This window comes from Triticum aestivum, chromosome 7B (genome assembly GCF_018294505.1).
Source record: "Triticum aestivum cultivar Chinese Spring chromosome 7B, IWGSC CS RefSeq v2.1, whole genome shotgun sequence".
Classification (NCBI taxonomy): Eukaryota; Viridiplantae; Streptophyta; class Magnoliopsida; order Poales; family Poaceae; genus Triticum; species Triticum aestivum.
Window position 1 is genome coordinate 214079903 of NC_057813.1, and position 20132 is coordinate 214100034.

Below are 20132 nucleotides of genomic sequence, written 5' to 3' on the forward strand. Positions count from 1 at the left end.
AGGCAAAGTGTGGCTGCCACAAAAAGTGTGGCTAATAAAATGGCCACCACAAGTGTGGCAAGATTTGGCAAGAAGTTGAGTTTATGACATGTGGACCATGTAGCTAGAAAAATGTGACAAAACACAAATGTGAAAATGAACCAAACACATGCCTAAGATATTGTGGCATGCCTAAACTTAGGCGTGGCAACCTTAGGCTGCAAACCAAACAGGCCCGAAGACTGCGGGGCACACAGAAGCTGCATGCATTAGTGGGTGCTCCGGGACTGTTGCACTTTTGATCCCCCTGCCAGTACATACAGATCTCGTGGAAAGTGGAGTGAGGCCATGGCCATCGGATCCCTGTACAAGTATCCAAAACAAAAGGCACGCTGTTAACTAACAGCACAAAGCTAAAAATGCAAAATAACAGTGATTAGCAGTGACAATTACCAAGCCTTTGCCCCCAAAATGGAGCGCTTTCACCGTCTCTTTGACGGTGCAGGCTGTGCCGCCGCAATCTGGATCTGCAATGTGTACTTTGAGCAAAGATGTGAGCAAGCGCCTTTTGTGCTTTCTTCCCGTCTTCCAGCTGAAGCGACACTCATGAGCGAGCGGTGATCCCCACTTGGCTCCTCGGCCAGCTATCTTGGCACTCAAGCAATGCCATCTTCTCGATTGATTTCTTTAGCCTTTTGACCGCCAAAGGTCCAAGGCCTCTGCCTTTTGGCGCACAAGAGCACAAGAGAAGGCGCCAAAGGCGGCACGGCTAGCTATGCATCGGATGCCATGCCATGCCATCGGTCACGCTCACGCCCGTGGACAAAATCACTGTTATGACCTAAAAGGCTAACAAAATCCCAATTTGATCTCGTTTCAAAAAAAAATCGTTTCTGACCTTTTTGGGTGACGCCAACATCCCTGGCGTTTGGGTTGCGAAGCAGACGCCAGGGGCCCTGGCGTCTGGCCCCTGGCCCGCACTGCCCGCCTGCCCGTTGACCTGCTGACGTGGCAAAGGGGCCAGACGCCAAGGACCCTGGCGTCTGGCCCTTGTAACTGGATAACCCCACGGGCCCAGCCCACTCATCCCCAACCTCTCTCCCTGGCGGCCGAAGAACAGAGAGCTTTCTCTCTCTCGCCCATCTTCTCCCTCACACCAAATCCCCCCCCCCTGATCTACTCCATCCTCCACCCAAATTTGTGGATCTGACCCCCCAAGCATTCTTGAGGTATTCTCCCCTATTCCCTCCAATTTGTTTTGGTTTTCCCCTCTCTTGTTGGATGCATTATTCAACACTAGGTGATGTTAGATGAGTAGATGGTTTCTTTGTTTTAGGAAATTGTTTGTAGTTGATAGATGATTTGGTAGGCAGTAGATGATGCGTAGTTGAACATGTAGGCAAAATCAAGTCCCTTTTGTGTATATGTTGTCCATAGGTTTTTTTTTGAACTAAGAGGGGTGATGAATACATGATTTTTGTATGTAAAATAGACTTGTTTGATAATTTGGTTTGATAGATGATGTGTGTATGTGTATATAATCCTATTGTTGGCATACTATATTTGCAAAAAATATGGTGAAATTTGGTACTCTAGATGATATGTATTTGCATATGTGACACCATATTATTTGACAAATTTATTTGATTGAGATGATGTTGGTATGTTTGAGAAGAATTATGTGTGCATATGAAGAAGAAGAAAATGATGTGGTTATGTTTGAGAAGAATGGTTTGTTCATATGGCATAACTTAGAGAAGAAAATTGTATTGTTTTATATTGTTCATGTATTCATAGATGTTTGTGATTTGTTTTGTAGGATGGCGGATGATGATGGACCTTGGTATGCCGGATTAATCGATGAGTGGGATAAGGAGCATCGCTCGTGCCATTGAGAATGGAAATGTAAGAAGCAAGACTTGTCAAATTTCTTTATTTCTCATTTGTGTTCTTGTATTGATCAAAACATCACTTTATTTGCAACATGTAGTTGCTATGCGCATGAGGGGTCATTCCGCTGATGGCTTTACTTACGACCCGCGGTACGAGCCTTATATTCGGAGATTGGGTCTTCTCCCATTCGTGTTGCAGTTTAAGCGACGCGCTCCGCCGATGAACCACGCGGCGTTGACCGCACTTGTGGATCGTTGGAGGCCGGAGACTCACTCGTTCCACCTTCCATGTGGGGAGCTGACGATGACCCTAGAGGACATGGCTATGATAAGCGGCCTTTCTATCAACGGACAAGCTGTTGCCGGTCGTGTCAGCGTCGTTAATTGGCGAGAACGGACAGGCATTTTAATTGGTGTTCAGCCCGACGACCCTCAAGAAGGCAAGGCCGATACCGCGAGAGTGAGACATTCTTGGCTAAAACTAGTCAGAGGAGACACCAATCCGTGCCCTCAGGGTGCCAATGACGTGGTTGTGCAACAGTACGCGCGGGCCTATCTGTGGTATGTACTAACCAAGGTAGTCTTCTCAGATGCAACCGGGAACTCAGCCCTCTGGATGTTTTTGGAGCTACTCAATAACTGGGATACCCAGTATAGCTGGGGTTCGGCCGCACTAGCATATTTGTATCGTCAGGTAAGAGATATTTGCAACCATTTATCTTGCATTTGTCATGCGCCTCCATATCTAACATGTTTGTGTGATTGCAGCTTGACTTGGCGTGTCGGAGGAAGGGAGATACATCCTCATTGTCTGGGTTTGTTTGGAGCCTATCCGTGTGGATGTGCGAGCGGATCTCGGTTGGACGGCCTGATTTCAAGAACCCCCTCATGGCAAACCCACGGGGTAATCATGACGGGTTGCATGATGATGATCCATATCGGCGCCCTACGCTTGCTTACTATTGGGAACAAGTAACAGTCTACACAGGAAGCTCGCATGTGCAATACAAGTGCTATATGAACGAGCTGGACACCTTGACTGCTGAGCAGGTTTTGAGAAGTTCGATGAGATAAAATTTAGTCAATAATGAAACTTATGTAGCTAACAATGTATCTTTTTGTTTTGCAGGTATATTGGTTGCCTTATGTGGAAGATCGTGACTTTGATCTTAATGAGATGTGCACGCGTGATAGCCATCTTTGGCGGGCGAGGTGCCCAATGATATGCTTCTTCGCAGTCGAGTGGCACTTTGTAGACCGTGTGGCAAGACAATTTGGAAGAAGACAAGGTATTCCAATTGAGGAGAGCAAGGAGGAAATGTTATCTCTGCATTGGTAAGCAAGCATGCCTTGAGTATGTAGTAGATCATTGAATAAGTCAATGTTTGCTAATGCTTTGTCCCGTGCATCATTTGTAGGTTCGATCGAAGGAACAATCAGGATATATCGGATTGGGCAAACAAACACCGTGCGTGGATAGAAATTTGGAATCAAAGAGGCACGTTAGTGCAATCAGAGAATAGACCTCACAATCAGTCAGCATATCAGAAGTATCAAGTGTGGTATGCGGATCGTTACCGGTTGAAGCTGAAGCCTGGTTGGATTCATGAGGAGTGGTCGGAGTTGGTGTCTGAAGACCCGGAGACTGCACAAGGTTATCAAACCTTTAACACGGCTGTGAGAGACACCAGAGGGGCTCACGTTGACTATGCACCGATGCATGACGAAATGGTAGTCTGTTTGACCGATTCTAACATATTTGCATCATGTTGTCTTCTTTCAAATACATAAGTTTGGTGTGTTCATGAATTGCAGGGCAGAGAGTTGCTTCTGTGCATCAACGATGCCAATGTTGCACTGAGTCATCCACCTGGTGGTGCATTATCTGAGAGGACTCTTAGGAGCACGATGGAGGTTAGTCGCAATATATTATAAAAGTTTCTTTTCGCGGATTAGTTATTTGCATCTCATATCATAGCATATTTTGTGTTGTCGCAGAAGTTCAAGAAGCGGTTCCATAAGATGGCAGCTATGCTTTCTTGCCATGGTGCTCAGTCCAGTGACGTGTATGCACCTGGTAGCCACGCCGCCAGAGCTAATAAACGGCGTTATGTCCAGAACGAAGAGGACATAGAGGAGGAGGTCAATGAAGAGGAGCCAACACATCATGATGAGCATGAGTATGATGCAACACATCAAGAGGATCATGAGTATGATGTTGATGCTCCACAACCATCACAGGTTACACAACCGACACAAGGCAATGCCCGCTCTAAAAAAGGCAAAGCAATAGCTAAGACACCGGGCCAGAAAGGTAGAAAGAAGATATGGAACACTCAATTCCATAGTCCGGAGTATCCTCATCAATTTATGCCTACGGGAATGCAAAGATATAAGTCCAACAATGATGCGGAGGCGGAGGAGGCTAGCGAAGAGGAGGAGCATGAGGCTAGCGAAGAGGAGGAGCATACACTTGCAGACATCGTGAAGAGAGGAAGGAAGAAGTGAGCTTGTTGTAGTTTGTTTCAATGAGCTTGTTCTAGTTTGTTTCGATGAATTTGGTGTAGTCTCTTTTCAATGAACTTGTTGTCGTTTCTTTCCATGAACTTGTTGCCGTTCGAATTAAGTTGCACCGGATTCGTGAAGTTGCTATGAATTTTTGACATGAATTTGTCGTTTAAAAGTACTACTCAATGATGTGATTTATGTGAATTGTTGTTTCCTGTGATATCTATGAATTCATTGATTGCCATGAAATCTGTCAAAAGAAGGACTCATTTACTCATTTATATGCACAGGGTAGGTACCAGACGCCAGGGTCCTTGGCGTCTGGCTATAAGTCAGGGGACCAAACTTCAGGTTCCTTGGCGTCTGGCTATCGACTGACACCAGAAACAGGGTAAAGCAGGGGAGCCAGCACAGGATAGGTACCAGACGCTAGGGTCCTTGGCGTCTGGGTGTGGGAGGCAGACGCCATGGACCTTGGCGTCTGGGTGTCCATCAGACACACCAGACAACTTGTCTGGTCACCTGCGCGAGCAAAGCGAGCCAGACGCCAGGGTCCTTGGCGTCTGGCCCCTTTGCCACGTCAGCAGGTCAACGGGCAGGCGGGTAGAGCGTGCCAGGGGCCAGACGCCAGGGACCCTGGCGTCTGCTTCGCAACCCAGACGTCAGGGATGTTGGCGTCACCCAAAAAGGTCAGAATCGAAATTTCTTTTGAAACGAGGTCAAATCGAGATTTTGTTAGCCTTATAGATCATAACAGTAATTTTGTCCCACGCCCGTCTGGGATGGTCGATCTCCGACTCTTCTTCTGCTGGTGGGAGCTGAGTTGAGCCAAGCCAAAAGGCCCGCGGCTGGAAAGGCTGTCAGCTGCTGATGCTTCTTCTCTCTTCTTCGCCCCCACCGTTTTGTGATGTTGGTTAAGTTTTTGTTTATCGACCAACGTTGGGGTCTCCATCATGGTGTGGAGCAGGCCGTATCCTCTCCCATCCCTCTCTGCTGGGAAAGATGCCTTCTAGGAGTACTATGCATGTGGAAAGGTAAAACATGTGGGCTCCACCCGGTGTGGCGATATGGCTGTTTCGCTGCTCTCTCTCTCTCTTTTTGAAGCATTGTTTCGCTGCTCTCTCTATGTGGCGGGTAATACAGTTTAGTACAAAAGTCGTTACATGCATCATGTAAGACAGTTTAATACTCCCACCGTTCCATAATGTAGTGCCTATAGATTTTTACAAAAGTCAAACATTACAAACTTTGACCATGTTTATAGAGAAAAGTAGGTACATTTAGAATATCAAATGCACATCATTGGATACGTTGTGAGTTATATTTTTAGAATATACATGTTTGGTATTGTAGATGTAGACAATTTTCTCTATACACTTGGTCAAAGTTTGCAAAGTTTGACTTTCACAAAAATCTATAGGCACTACATTGTGGAATGGAGGGAGTACAAAAGTTGTTAAAGTTCACTTAACAACTCCCCACCCCCCTAAAAGTGGTTATACGAGGTGTTCTTGCAAGTGAATGGATCCCAGGAAAAACTGGCAAATTTGATAATATTGGCCTGTGGACGAAAACGATTCGCAAACTGAACTGGTTTGAAAAAAAAATCACTCAGCTGACCCTTTCATATGCCGCCCAACACGCAGGCGCCACACCCTACTATAAAGTGCCTTGCTCTCAGGCGTTGCACATCTGGCCAACGTGGGACCCCGGGGGCTCGCACCCAGTAGTGCAACGTCTCTGAGCTAGGCGCCACATATATACAGTGCAGCGCCTGCGAGCTAGGCGCCACACTTGTTATGTGCAACGCATAGCTCTTAGGCGGCTGCACATGTTGTTACTAGTTGGCTGGCTGCCCCCCCCCCCCAACAGTGTGGCACTTAGCTCTTAGGCGATGCACGTGCTGTTACTAGTTGGCTGGCTCGCCCCCCCCCCACTTCCCCCACCCCAACCCCAACCCCATCCCCACCCAAGATTTGCCCCCTCTCCCCCTTTCAAATCCTTCTCCAAATCTTCCAAATTTCAAGATTTTGTCTGTGGATTTCGAGCCCAATCCCTCCCTCAAGGTAATCTCCTCCAAACCCCTTGTTTTGATCCAAAAAATGCTAAGGTTTACTCATTTGTTGCTAGTTTGGGGAAACCCTAGTTTTTTATGGATCTAGAAATTTGTATGGAGATATGAGATGTTTGTTTGCCAATTTCCTAGGGTTGTTAGTATGTTAGGGTTATTGTTATGGGTGTTGTTATGTTGGTGCTAGGGTTAGGCTTCTGGTATGTTAGGGTAAGGGTTATGGGTGTTGTTATGTTGGGGCTAGGGTTAGGGTTAGGGTTGTTAGTATGTGAGGGTTGTGCTTATCGTCATTGTTAAGTGGGGGTTAGGGTTATTGTTTCATATCTATGTTAGGGTTTGTATTCCGTGTTAATCTTCGGATGAGTACTTATGGAAGATATGTTACGTTTTATTGTTTGAATGCTAATAAGGATGAGAAGAACATGTGTGTTTGTTCATCATGTGGACAAAGCCGCCTTTTTAAAAGGCAATATTGAACCGGACCCGGAGGAGCTTGACATGGTATTTAATAGTAGTCCTAGCTATGCGGAGGTCAATTCCAAGAGCCTCGTGAGAGGTCCCGTTGTGGGGAATCCAAAGGTCAGGGCCACAACAAAAGAAAATGTAGCAAACCAAGAAAGAGGTCAAAGACAAATGATGCAAGCGCAAGCAAACAAGGAGGTACACAAGGTCCTAGCCAAGCAAATAGTACTCAACAAGAGCCAAGCCAAGCAAGTGGCAGCCAACCAACTATCCGACAACAAGTGCCAAGGGAAGCAAGTGGTAGCCAACAAGTGCCAAACCAACTAGGTATTAGTGAACAAGGGGCAAGCCAAAGAGGAGCTAGGCAACAAAGAGGGAGGCAACTAGGACTTACACGAGGCCATGGTGGTGGTCTAGGCCGTGGCGGTGCTCTAGGCCTTGGTGGTGGTCTTGGTCGTGGTGGTGGGCTTGGCCTTGGTGGTGATCTTGGCCGTGGTGGTGGTTTTGGCCTTGGTGGTGATCTTGGCCGTGGTGGTGGTTTTGGCCTTGGTGGTGATCTTGGTCATGGTGATGGTCTTGGGCAAGGTTGTTATATAGGAATGTTTGGATACCTCGATGGGCCATTTTCGTGTGTTGCTCACTAACTATAAAGTTTCAATTTACATATTTTCTTCTTGTTCTCGTTGTCCTTATTCACTAATATGTTGCAATTTACATGTTTTTCCATATGTTCCTTTTGTCATTACTAACTAATACGTTGGTCTCATCGTAGGTATGGCGGCTTCTCAACCCAACAAACCAACAATGAAGGGAGTGGAGGAGAAGGATGGCGAAGGTGAGATGGCGGGGTGGTGGGAGAAGGCTACGAAGAAGCTAAGAGAGGAGGATGCAGCCGCACTAGATAAGGAGAAGAAAGAGGAGATCGAAGAGAAGAGGAAGGAACATGAGAGAGGAATTTTTGAGTATATCACTAGGCAACACAAGTTGAAGATAAAATGTGAGGAGGCAGAGAAGAAGCGCCTAAAGGATTTTCAAGAAAGAGCCTTGAAACTTTGGGCTTTTGAAGCTGAAAAGAAAGAGAGGGAGAACAAGATATTCATGGAGAGGGTGGTTAAGGAGGCTCACCGCATAAGGAAAAGGGAGGAGGAAGAAGAAGAAGAGATGAAGAAGAAGAAGGGAAAGGGGTCTTGCTCGACGCAATAGAGCTATGTGATCTTTGATTTGGTTGTGGACTATGACTGTGTTATCCTCTAAACTATGATCTTCGATTTGTTGTCAACTACTATGTGTTGTGAACGATTATGTGTTTTGGATTCCTCCTCAATTTGGTTGTATGAACTCCTCTATGTGAACTACTATGTGTTGTGAACTTCTATGTGTGCCATGTGTTGTCTTTAGGTCAATATGTGTTTTCTTCAATACTCACAAAAATTTGCTGCCATCACTAGTGCATAAATGTTGTTTGTTCTCGCTGTAACCACATAGTGCAACGCCCAAGAGCTAGGCACCACACAATGCAGTGTGGCGCCTCGAGGCTAGGCGTCACACCGCTTTGTTTCTGGTTGTAACTGATACATTTCCAACATATCTATAATTTATGAACTATTCATGTCATGTTTGCAACAATTTTACATGGTTTTGGTATGATTTTATTAGAACTAACCCAGACTGACGCTGTTTTCAGCAAAACTACTGTGGTGTCGTTTTTTGTGCAGAAGTAAAAGTTCTCGGAATGGGTTGAAAAATTACGGTGATTTTTTATGGACCAAAAGAGACCCCCAAAGCACCGGAGCTGGGCCAGAAGAGTCCCGAGGGGCCACAAGCCTCTAGGGCGCGCCCTAGGGGCGCCCTGAGGGCTTGTGGGCCCCTCAGGCACCCCCTGACTTGTTTCCAATGCCAAAAATTCTTATAAATACGGAAACCCCCGAAAAGAAGCCTAGATGAGAAGCTCCGCCGCCGCAAGCCTCTGTAGCCATGAAAAACCAATCGGGAGCACATTCCGGCCCCCTGCCGGAGGGGGAAATCATCACCGGCGGCCATCTTCATCATCCCAGCAGTCTCCATGATGAGAAGGGAGTAGTTCACCCTCGGGGCTGAGGGTATGTACTAGTAGCTATGTGTTTGATCTCTCTTTCTCATGTTCTTGATTTGGCACGATCTTGATGTACCACGAGCATTGTTACTATAGTTGGATTATATGGTGTTTCTCCCCCTCTACCTTCTTGTGAAATCGAGTCTTGCTGTTTGAGGTTTCATTATGTTGGATTGAATATTGGATTTGAGAACACTTGATGTATGTCTTGTGATGGGATATCTATGGTGACAATGGGATGTTGTATTGATTCACTTGATGTATGTTTTGGCACTCAACTCGCGGATTCTCGAGGTGACATGGGGTAATCTATGCATAGGGGTTGATGCACATTTTTGTCCTACATTCTCCGATAGAAACTTTGGAGTGATTCTTTGTCGCACATTGAGGGATTGCCATATGATTTAGATATGTTATCATTGTTGAGAGACTTTGCACTAGTGAAAGTATGAACCCTAGTCCTTGTTTACAAGCATTGCAATACCGTTGTTTCTCACTTTTGTTACTAGTTACCTTGTTGTTTTTATATTTTCAGATTACAAAAACCTATATCTACTATCCATATTACACTTGTATCACCATCTCTTCGCCTAACTAGTGCACCTATACAATTTACCATTGTATTGGGTGTGTTGGGGACACAAGAGACTCCTTGTTATTTGGTTGCAAGGTTGTTTGAGAGAAACCATCTTCATCCTATGTCTCCCACTGATTGATAAACTTTAGGTCATCCACATGAGGGAAATTTGCTACTGTCCTACAAAACTCTGCACTTGGAGGCGCAACACGAGTCAACAAGAAGAAGGTTGCGTAGTAGACATCAGTAACCTTCTGTTGCTCTCTGGACAATTGTCCACATGTGCAACGCCTAGCATCAAGGTGCCGCACCATATAGTGCAATGGCTGGCAGCTAGGAGCTGCACTATATGGTGTGGCGCCTCGAAGCTAGGCATTGCACATGTGGGCAACTATCCATTAGCAACAGAAGGTTTCCCAGCTGAATAGAGGCCAAAATTTTGCTAAGTCCTTGTGTGGCACCCAGCCATCAGGCGTTGCATTGTACAGTGCAACGCCAGCCGTTAGGCGTGCAGTGCAGCGCCTGATGGCTAGGGGTGGCACATATCTCAACATGCTGAAGCTAAACAACTCATGTGCAGTTTCTTTACAGGTTTCGAGCATAAATAATATGACACTTTCATGGATTAATATGATAAAACCGAAGCTATTACGATCAACTCAAAAATCCATTCAGCCAGAAGAGTCCCGATGAGGCCACAAGGCTCTAGGGCGCGCCCTAGGGGGGCGCGCCTTGAGGGCTTGTGGGCCCCTCGAGCACCCCCCCAGACTTGTTTCCAACGCCAAAAATTCTTATAAATACAGAAACCACTTCAAAGAACCCTAGATGAGAAGTTCCGCTGCCGCAAGCCTTTGTAGCCATGCAAAACCAATCGGGAGCCCGTTCCAGCACCCTGCCAAAGGGGGAAATCATCACTAGAGGCCATCTTCATCATCCCGGCCATCTCCATGATGAGGAGGGAGTAGTTTACCCTCGGGGCTGAGGGTATGTACTAGTAGCTATGTGTTTGATCTCTCTTTCCGTGTTCTTGATTTGGCACGATCTTGATGTATCGCGAGCTTTGTTACTATAGTTGGATTATATGGTGTTTCTCCCCCTCTACATTCTTGTGATGAATTGAGTCTTGATCTTTGAGGTTTCATTATGTTAGATTGAGTATTGGATTTGAGAACACTTGATGTATGTCCTACGATGGGATATCTGTGATGACAATGAGATGTTATATTGATTCACTTGATGTATGTTTTGGCACTCAACTCACGGATTCCCGAGGTGACATTGGGGTAATCTAGGCATAGGGGTTGATGCACATTTTCATCCTACGTTCTCTGATAGAAACTTTGGAGTGATTCTTTGTCGCATGTTGAGGGATTGCCAAATGATTTAGTTATGTTATGATTGTTGAGAGACTTTTCACTAGTGAAAGTTTGAACCCTAGGCCTTGTTTCCAAGCATTGCAATGCCGTTTTTTCTCACTTTTGTTACTAGTTACGTTGTTGTTTTTATATTTTCAGATTACAAAAACCTATATCTACTATCCATATTACACTTGTATCATCATCTCTTTGCTGAACTAGTGCACCTATACATTTACCATTGTATTGGGTGTGTTGGGGACACAAGAGGCTCCTTTTTATATAGTTGCAAGGTTTTTTGAGAGAGACCATCTTCATCCTACGCCTCCCATGGATTGATAAACCTTAGGTCATCCACTTGAGGGAAACGTGCTACTGTCCTACAAAACTCTGCACTTGGAGGCCCAACACGAGTTTACAAGAAGGTTGTGTAGTACACATCAAGCTCTTTTCTCGCGCCGTTGCACGGGAGGTGAGTGCTTGAAGGTATATCTTTAGATCTTGCAATTTAATTTTTTAGTTTCTTTTTATTCACTAGTTTGATTTATAAACCAAAACTACAAAAAATGGATTGAAGTTGCCTCATATTATTCATCTTTATAATATCTTCACGTGAGAATGATGGAAAGGAAAATTTTGTTCAATTGATAGAAGAAGAATTTAATAAAATGTTTGGCATGAAATATTTGTATGATGAGCATGATTACAGTGTTGTTAGTATGAATTCCTTGAATATCCATGATGCTAATGATATGCAAAGCCATAATTTTGGGGATGCTATGTTTGATGAAGATGATATTTTTAGTCCCCCAAGTTTTGATGAGAAAATTTATTATGATGATAGCATGCCTCCTATTTATGATGATTATGTTGATGAAAGTGGGTTTGGAAGAGTGTCAACTCTAGTTAATGATCCCACTATTTTGGAGGGTGTTGAATCTTTTCACAATATTGATAAAAGTGGATTTGGAGAGGTCATGACTTTATTTAGTGATGAATCCACTACTTTGCAAGAGGTTTCAATTCATTATGAGAACAAAGTTGCTACCTATGATGATTATTCTGATGACATGTATGCTATAAAGAATAATGATAACCATGAAACTTGTCATCATGATTTTAATGTTCAATTTGATTATGTCAATCAAGTATCCCATGATAGCTATCTTATTGAATTTGCTCCTCCCATTACTATGAATGAGAAGATTTTTTTTGAGGAATGAGAATTTTTTTTCTTATGTGGAGAGTAGTAAAATTTCTATTCTTATGAATCATGAAAAGAATGCTTTATGTGATAGTTATATTGTTGAATTCATTCATGATTTCACTGAAAATTATCATGAGAGAGGGATATACGCTTCTATGGATCTCAATAATATCAAGTTTCCTCTCTATGTGTTGAAAATCTTGAAGTTTTGCTTGTTTTACCTTCCTATGCTAGTTGATTCTTGTTCCCATAAATTGTTTTCTCACAAAATTCCTATGCATAGGAAGTGGGTTAGGCTTAAATGTGCTAGTCATATTCTTCATGATGGTCCTGTTATGTCTCAATTCTTATATTTCATGTGAGCATCATTGAAATCATCATGCCTAGCTAAAAGGCATTAAAGAAAAGCGCTTGTTGGGAGACAACCCAACACTATTGCCTACTATTTTGTGTGTTCACATGGTTAAGATACTGTAGTAATAATATTTTATTGCTTTGTTTCAATAAAGTGCCAAGTAAAGCCTTTGGGGTAGTGTGGATGACAGTTGAGTTGATTCTGTGCAAAAATAGAAACTTTTGCTTCCAGTAACAGAATTGTTTAAATTCACTGGAACATGATAAAATTCCGAATTGTTTACACATGATTTCTATACAAATTATCTATGTTTTCCTAACTTTTCAGAATTTTTTCATTTAAAAAATGATGGTTAATTTCCAGATCTTCACAGACTGTTCTGTTTTTGACAGATTCTATTTTCAATGCATAGTTTGCTTGTTTTAGTGTTTCCATTCATTATATTAAGTTGATATAAATTTTGGAAATGATAAGGTACAGTAGGCATTGTTTGAGAACAATTATGAATCTTATCTTTATAGTACCAAAGTGAATGATTTGTTTTGTCATACTAACCTATCTCACGAAGTTCCGTTAAGTTTTGTGTGATTGAAGTTTTCAAGTTTTGGGTGAGATATCGATATGAGGAGAATAAAGAATGGAGAGACCCTAAGCTTGGGGATTCCCAAGGCACCCCAAGGTAATATTCAAGTAATACCCAAACAACTAAGCTTGGGGATGCCCCGGAAGGCATCCCCTCTTTTGTCTCCTACATTATCAGTAACCTCACTTGGAGCTATATTTTTATTCGTCACATGATATGAGTTTTGCTTGGAGCATCATTTTATTTTATTAGTATTTGCTTGTTGTTATTTAGAGTAATGTTTTGCATATTTTAGTTCAATAAAAAGGTCAAGTATAGCCTTTACCATGCTAATTTTGCATGTCCATATGTTGCTGTTTTGAAAATAGAAAGTTTTCTACCATTGTCTGAATTGTTAAAAAATGTCAGAACATGGTAAAATCTTGAAATTTTTACATAGTATGACATGATAAATTTTCTATAGTGTGGTAATTTTTCATAATTTTTGGAGTTACAGAAGTATGAATCTTCTTGCATTCTTTACAGACTGTCTTGTTTTGATAGATTGTTGTTATGTTTGCATATCTTTTCTTGTTTAATGAATCTATTTGAGGATAGGAGTATTAAATATGCATATGCATTTAGTATGGAATGTAAAATAATAATTTAGTGATTTGTTATAGTAGAGAATGATAAGGTTATTGCATTGATTTATACTAACTTATCTCACGAGTTCCTGTTGAGTTTTGTGTGGAGAAAGTTTTTAAGATTTAGGGAAATCGTGATATAAAAGGAAGTAAGGAGACACAAAAGCTCAAGCTTGGGGATGCCCAAGGCATCCCTAGATAATATTTTAAGAATTTTCAAGCATCTAAGCTTGGGGATGCCTCGGTTGGCATCCCACCTTTCTTCTTCAACAATTATCGGTCAGTTTTGGTTGAGCCTAAGTTTTTGCTTATTCACATGATATGTGCTATCCTTGGAATGTCATTTTATTTTGTTTTGCTTGCTATTTGAATAAAACACTTAAGATCTGAAATTCTTAAATGAGAGAGAGTCTTCACATAGCTCCTTAATTATTTGAAAGTCTTTTAAATAGTAATGGTAACATGCATGTGTTATGAAATCGGTTCCAATATGATGGGATCCAAGAGGGATATAATAACAACTTTCATATAGAGAATTGAATATATGAGAAGTTTGATTCCCTGCATTTGTTTTGAGACATAAAGATGGTGATATTAGAGTCATGCTATGGAGTAATTGTGGATTGGTAAAAATAATTGTGTTAAAGTTTGTGATTCCTATAGCATGCACGTATGGTGAACCGTTATGTGATGAAGTCGGAGCATGAATTATTTTTTTATTGTCTTCCTTATGAGTGGCGGTCGGGGATGAGCGATGGTCTTTTCCTACCAATCTATCCCCCTAGGAGCATGCGTGTAGTACTTTGTTTCGATGACTAATAATTTTTTGCAATAATTATGTGAGTTCTTTATGACTAATGTTGAGTCCATAGATTATACACACTCTCACCCTTCCACCATTGGTAGCCTCTCTAGTACCGTGCAACTTTCATCGGTGCATTAAACCCACCATATACCCTTCCTCAAAATAGCCACCATACCTACCTATTATGGCATTTCCATAGCCATTCCAAGATATATTGGCATGCAACTTCCACCATTCCGTTTATTATGATGACACATACTATCATTGTCATATTGCTTTGCATGATCATGTAGTTGGCATAGTATTTATGGCAAGGCCATCATTATGTTTTTTATATATGTCACTCTTGATCATTGCACATCCCGGTACACCACCGGAGGCATTCATATAGTCATATTTTGTTCTAGTATCGAGTTGTAATTCTTGAGTTGTAAGTAAATAAAGGTGTGATGATCATCAGTATTAGAGCATTGTCCCATGTGAGGAAAGGATAATGGAAGCTATTTTCCCCTCACAAGTTGGGATGAGACTCTACGCTTAAAACAAATAGGCCAAAGATCCCAAAATAAAAAAAAGAGTCCAAAGAGCCCAAACAAAAAAAGAGAGAAAAAGATGGAAGGGGCAATGTTACTATCCTTTTTCCACACTTGCGCTTCAAAGTAGCACCATGATCTTCATGATAGAGTCTCCTATTTTGTCACTTTCATATACTAGTGGGAATTTTTCATCATTGAACTTGGCTTGTATATTCCAATGATGGGCTTCCTCAAATTGCCCTAGGTCTTCGTGAGCAAGCAAGTCGGATGCACACCCACTTAGTTTCTTTTTGAGCTTCCATACACTTTCAGCTCTAGTGCATTCGTTGCATGGCACTCCCTACTAACTTGCATCAATATCAATTTATGGGCATCTCCATAGCCCATTAATTTGCCTAGTTGATGTGAGACTTTCTCCCTTTTTTTCTTCACCTCACAACCTCCACCATATTCTATTCCACCTATAGTGCTATATCCATGACTCACGCTCATGTATTGTGTGAAAATTGAAAAAGCTTGGGAACATTAAAAGTATGAAACAATTTCTTGGCTTGTCATCGGGGTTGTGCATGATGAAATATTTTGTGTGATGAAGATAGAGCATAGCCAGACTATATGATTTCATAGGGATAACTTACTTTGGCCATGATATTTTGAGAAAACATGATTGCTTTATTAGTAAGATTGAAGTATTATTGTTTTTATGTCAATATTAAACTTTTGTTTTGAATCTTATGGATCTGAACATTCATGCCACAATAAAGAAGATTACATTGATAATTATGTTAGGCAGCATTCACACGTCATAAATTCTTTCTTTTATCATTTATCTACTCGACGATGGGCTGAAATTAAGCTTGGGGATGCTGATATGTCTCCAGTGTATCTATAATTTATGAAGTCTTCATGCCAGGTTTGCAACAATTTTATATGGTTTTGGTATGATTTTATTCGAACTAACCCGGACTAACGTTGTTTTCAGCAGAACTACCATGGTGTCGTTTTTTGTCCAGAAATAGAAGTTCTCGGAATGGGTTGAAAATTTATGGTGATTTTTTATGGACCAAAAGAGACCCCTGAAGCACCGGAGCTCGGCTAGAAGAGTCCCGAGGAGGCCACAAGCCTCTAGGGCATGCCCTAGGGGGCTCCCTAAGGGCTTGTGGGCCCCTCGGGCACCCCCTGACTTGTTTCCAACACCAAAAATTCTTATAAATACGGAAACCCCCGAAAAGAAGCCAAGATTAGAAGTTCCGCCGCCGCAAGCCTCTGCAGCCATGAAAAACCAACCGGGAGCCCATTCCGGCCCCCTGCCGGAGGTGGAAATCATCACCGGATGCCATCTTCATCACCCCGACAGTCTCCATGATGAGAAGGGAGTAGTTCACCCTCGGGGCTGAGGGTATGTACTAGTAGCTATGTGTTTGATCTCTCTTTCTCATGTTCTTGATTTGGCACGATCTCGATGTACCGCGATCTTTGTTACTATAGTTGGATTATATGGTGTCACCCCCCCTCTACCTTCTTGTGATGAATCGAGTCTTGCTCTTTGAGGTTTCATAATGTTGGATTGAGTATTGGATTTGAGAACACTTGATGTATGTCTTGCAATGGGATACCTTTGGTGACAATGGGTGTTGTATTGATTCACTTGATGTATGTTTTGGCACTCAACTCACGGATTATCGAGGTGACATGGGGTAATCTATGCATAGGGGTTGATGCACATTTCCGTCCTACATTCTCCGATAGGAACTTTGGAGTGATTCTTTGTCGCACATTGAGGGATTGCCATATGATTTAGTTATGTTATCATTGTTGATAGACTTTGCACTAGTGAAAGTATGAACCCTAGTCCTTGTTTCCAAGCATTGTAATACCGTTGTTGCTCACTTTTGTTACTAGTTAACTTGTTGTTTTTATATTTTCAAATTACAAAAACCTATATGTACTATCCATATTACACTTGTATCACCATCTCTTCGCCTAACTAGTGCACCTATACAATTTACCATTGTATTGGGTGTGTTGGGGAAACAAGAGACTCCTTGTTATTTGGTTGCAAGGTTGTTTGAGAGAAACCATCTTCATCCTACGCCTCCCATGGATTAATAAACCTTAGGTCATCCACCTGAGGGAAATTTGCTACTGTGCTACAAAACTTTGCGTTTGGAGGCGCAACACGAGTCAACAAGAAGAAGGTTGCATAGTAGATATCAGTAACCTTCTGTTGCTCTCTGGACAATTGTCCACATGTGCAACGCCTAGCATCAAGGCGACACACCATACAGTGCAACGCCTGGCAGCTAGGAGTTGCACTGTATGGTGTGGCGCCTCGAAGCTAGGCATTGCACATGTGAGCAACTGCCCAGTTAGCAACAGAAGGTTTCCCAGCTGAATAGAGGCCAAAATTTCGCTAGGTCCTTGTGTGGCACCCAGCCGTCAGGCGTGCAGTGCAGCGCCTGATGGCTAGGCCTGGCACATATCTCAACATGCTGGAGCTAAACAACTCCTGTGTAGGTTCTTTACAGGTTTCTAGCATAAATAATATGACACTTTCATGGATTAATATGATAAAACCGAAGCTATCACGATCAACTCAAAAATCCACTCAGCTTGAAGAAAGTCAAGAAGTTCAACATTGCTACAAGTTCAACGATATGATAAGTTCAACAAAGCCAAAAAGTTCAATGACGTAACAAGTTCGACATAAGAACTCGACAACTAGTCAAGTTACATAAGAAAAGGAGGACGAGGACTAGTTCCTTTCGCGCTTATTGCCGCCTCTTCCCCTCTTGACGGATATCTTCTTCTTCCTAGCATGAGAAGCCGGCTCCGGCTCTGGTTCCCCCTCCTCCACTTCGTCCACATAGTCATCCAAGGCCGCCATCCATAAGGTGTCGACCGTCCTCTTGCCTTTTTTGTTGAAATCTTCGGGTGTGTATTTATTGATTCCCCTCCTAGGCTTTAACATGTATGCTGAATGAATTTGATAGTTCTCCAACGTCATGTCATCATCAACCTATTATAACAACAAACGATATGGATAAGAACGTGCGTGAGGATGAAGTTAGCAATGCATCAAAAAAATGAATATATGCTATTGGCATGCCTCTTGGGTGACCACACCCACATCCTCCTCCTCCAAAGGAGCCCCATGGTCAGAAGTGGGATCTGATGATGGTGCCGACCTAGACCACTGAGGCGATACATATTCGGGGTCACAACAACCGACCAGGTTTGATAACCGCCTTAACCTTTGGCCTTGACGCTGCAACATGTACAAGTGAATGAGATATCGAACATAGAAAGACATGTAACATGGACAATTGAAAGAGATGTGTACCTTAATGAATGCTCGAAGTGCACCTTCCCCATCGCTTTTTCCAACCAGGGTTGTCTCCAGAATAGTCTGGCTCTCATCAGCTGCTTTTCTGATCTAGGTATGCTGTGAACAGAAACAACATAAATGTGTTAGGCAAGCAAAGATGTGAATAGGCAAACGCAAAAGGCACAAAGCGGAAGTCTTTACCATAAAGTTCATCGCTGGAGCTGAAGGGACTCGGTTTCCTTCCCTGACAAGTTTGTTGTACTAGTGTTGGGTTACCTCATCAAAGACGGTGGGATCTTCCAAAATCTCCTCCTTATACGCCGGCTTGCATATCTCCACATGGGTACTTGCAAGAAACCATGTGAGGTAGTTGTTGAATGCGATCGGGAAGTGCTCATGAAGCTTGGATCCTTTTCCAGCCTTAGCTTGCTCCACACTAAGCGCGAACTGTATGACGTACTTCTTGTGATGCTTGTCCCATTCCTTGATCTTGCGCTGCTTTCTCCTATCCAACTTGCATGTTAGAAAACAGAATACTAGCACCATCGAAACCGCCGAGAAGCTGCTAAGTGCACAAGGTTCATTCTCTCTTACCCGTGTAGCACCTTGTTCGTGTCCTCCCACTCCGGCGGGTGAGGCTGGAACAAACCAAACTGGCGGAACACCCGATGTGGCATGTGAAGCTCAACCGCCCAGTAGCATATGAGTGGACACCACATATGCCAAAGATCCCTATCCCTAAGGCACATCGAATTCGGCACGAAATCTCCAGGGTTACCAAATCTATCCCCTTTTCCATATGGCCCCCATTCCACCTGCAACATAGCATACAACAAGGCAACATTGATGTCGAGTTACGATAAAAGCATGAGAATGATTGATGCAATGTCAAGTCACCTGCTCAGCCGTTATCATGTCCAACTCGCTCGTGTACTTCTTCTACATGACCGAGGGATCACCCGTCATCTCATTTAACACATCCCACTTGTAAGCGCAAGTGGGGAACCGTAGTGGGTCCTCATTCTTGTCCCATTGCTTGTACTTCACGGTCTTCGGTCATCGAACCAACAATCGCTCCCAGCTCCATACAGAAAGTACGAGCATACAACCACCAATATATCTGTCCTTTGAGGTCCTACAACAGGCTTCATCCAACTGCACATAAAATAAAACATGGTTAAATTAACAGGAAGATTGCATTGATAATGTAGCAATGAAGTGAAAAAGAAACAACTGTCTACCTGTCTATATAAGTAAGCCAGTAACACCGAACCCCAACTCCATTTGCTATCGAAGACGGTCAACGCCTTCAGCCACATCCATGGAGCATTCTTGCATGTGGCTTCAGCAAACGTAGTCCTGGATATAATGTACCACATGTATACATGAGCATATGTCTTGACATGATTATCATTAGCTTCATCGGGGCAATTCCCAAAGTGGAACGCTATCCAGATGAAAGGAGCATCGGTTGTGACTCTTTCCCTCTTCTTGTCTCCTGGTGCAGGAGGCTCTAGAGGAACCATACCGATAAGGGTATGCACCTGCTCGCGCCATCCATCAGAATCAGTGCTTATACAAAGAGGATTCCCCTCGATAGGAAGACCGGTGATCATAGCAATATCCTGGAGCGTCACAGTCATCTCCCCGGTCCGGAGATGGAAACTATGTGTCTCCGGCCTCCAACGATCAACAAGCGCGGTGATTGCTACAGCATTGAGGTTCGACATCGACCGGCTGACCAACTGAATGGAAG

The 20132-nt window shown here is 43.0% G+C and overlaps 1 protein-coding gene across 1 annotated transcript; it reads left to right on the plus strand.

Moving 5' to 3' along the window:
• The first annotated feature begins 1796 nt into the window (after positions 1–1796).
• On the plus strand, positions 1797–4497 carry LOC123157843 (serine/threonine-protein phosphatase 7 long form homolog). Its single transcript, XM_044576031.1, has 7 exons — positions 1797–1884; positions 1970–2565; positions 2640–2921; positions 3001–3206; positions 3290–3602; positions 3687–3785; positions 3870–4497. The coding sequence occupies exons 2-7, from the start codon at positions 1975–1977 to the stop codon at positions 4377–4379; spliced, it is 2001 nt and encodes a 666-aa protein (XP_044431966.1). The 5' UTR covers positions 1797–1884; positions 1970–1974; the 3' UTR covers positions 4380–4497.
• Positions 4498–20132: the final 15635 nt, after the last annotated feature.

What these genes read in the sequence shown, in the direction of transcription:
- LOC123157843 (XM_044576031.1), top strand. Translation starts at nt 1,975, where the DNA reads ATGCGCATGAGGGGTCATTCCGCTGATGGCTTTACTTACGACCCGCGG. An exon ending in ACACCTTGACTGCTGAGCAG is followed by an intron (nt 2,922 to 3,000) that starts GTTTTGAGAAGT and finishes TTTGTTTTGCAG; the next exon opens with GTATATTGGTTGCCTTATGT. An exon ending in CACCGATGCATGACGAAATG is followed by an intron (nt 3,603 to 3,686) that starts GTAGTCTGTTTG and finishes CATGAATTGCAG; the next exon opens with GGCAGAGAGTTGCTTCTGTG.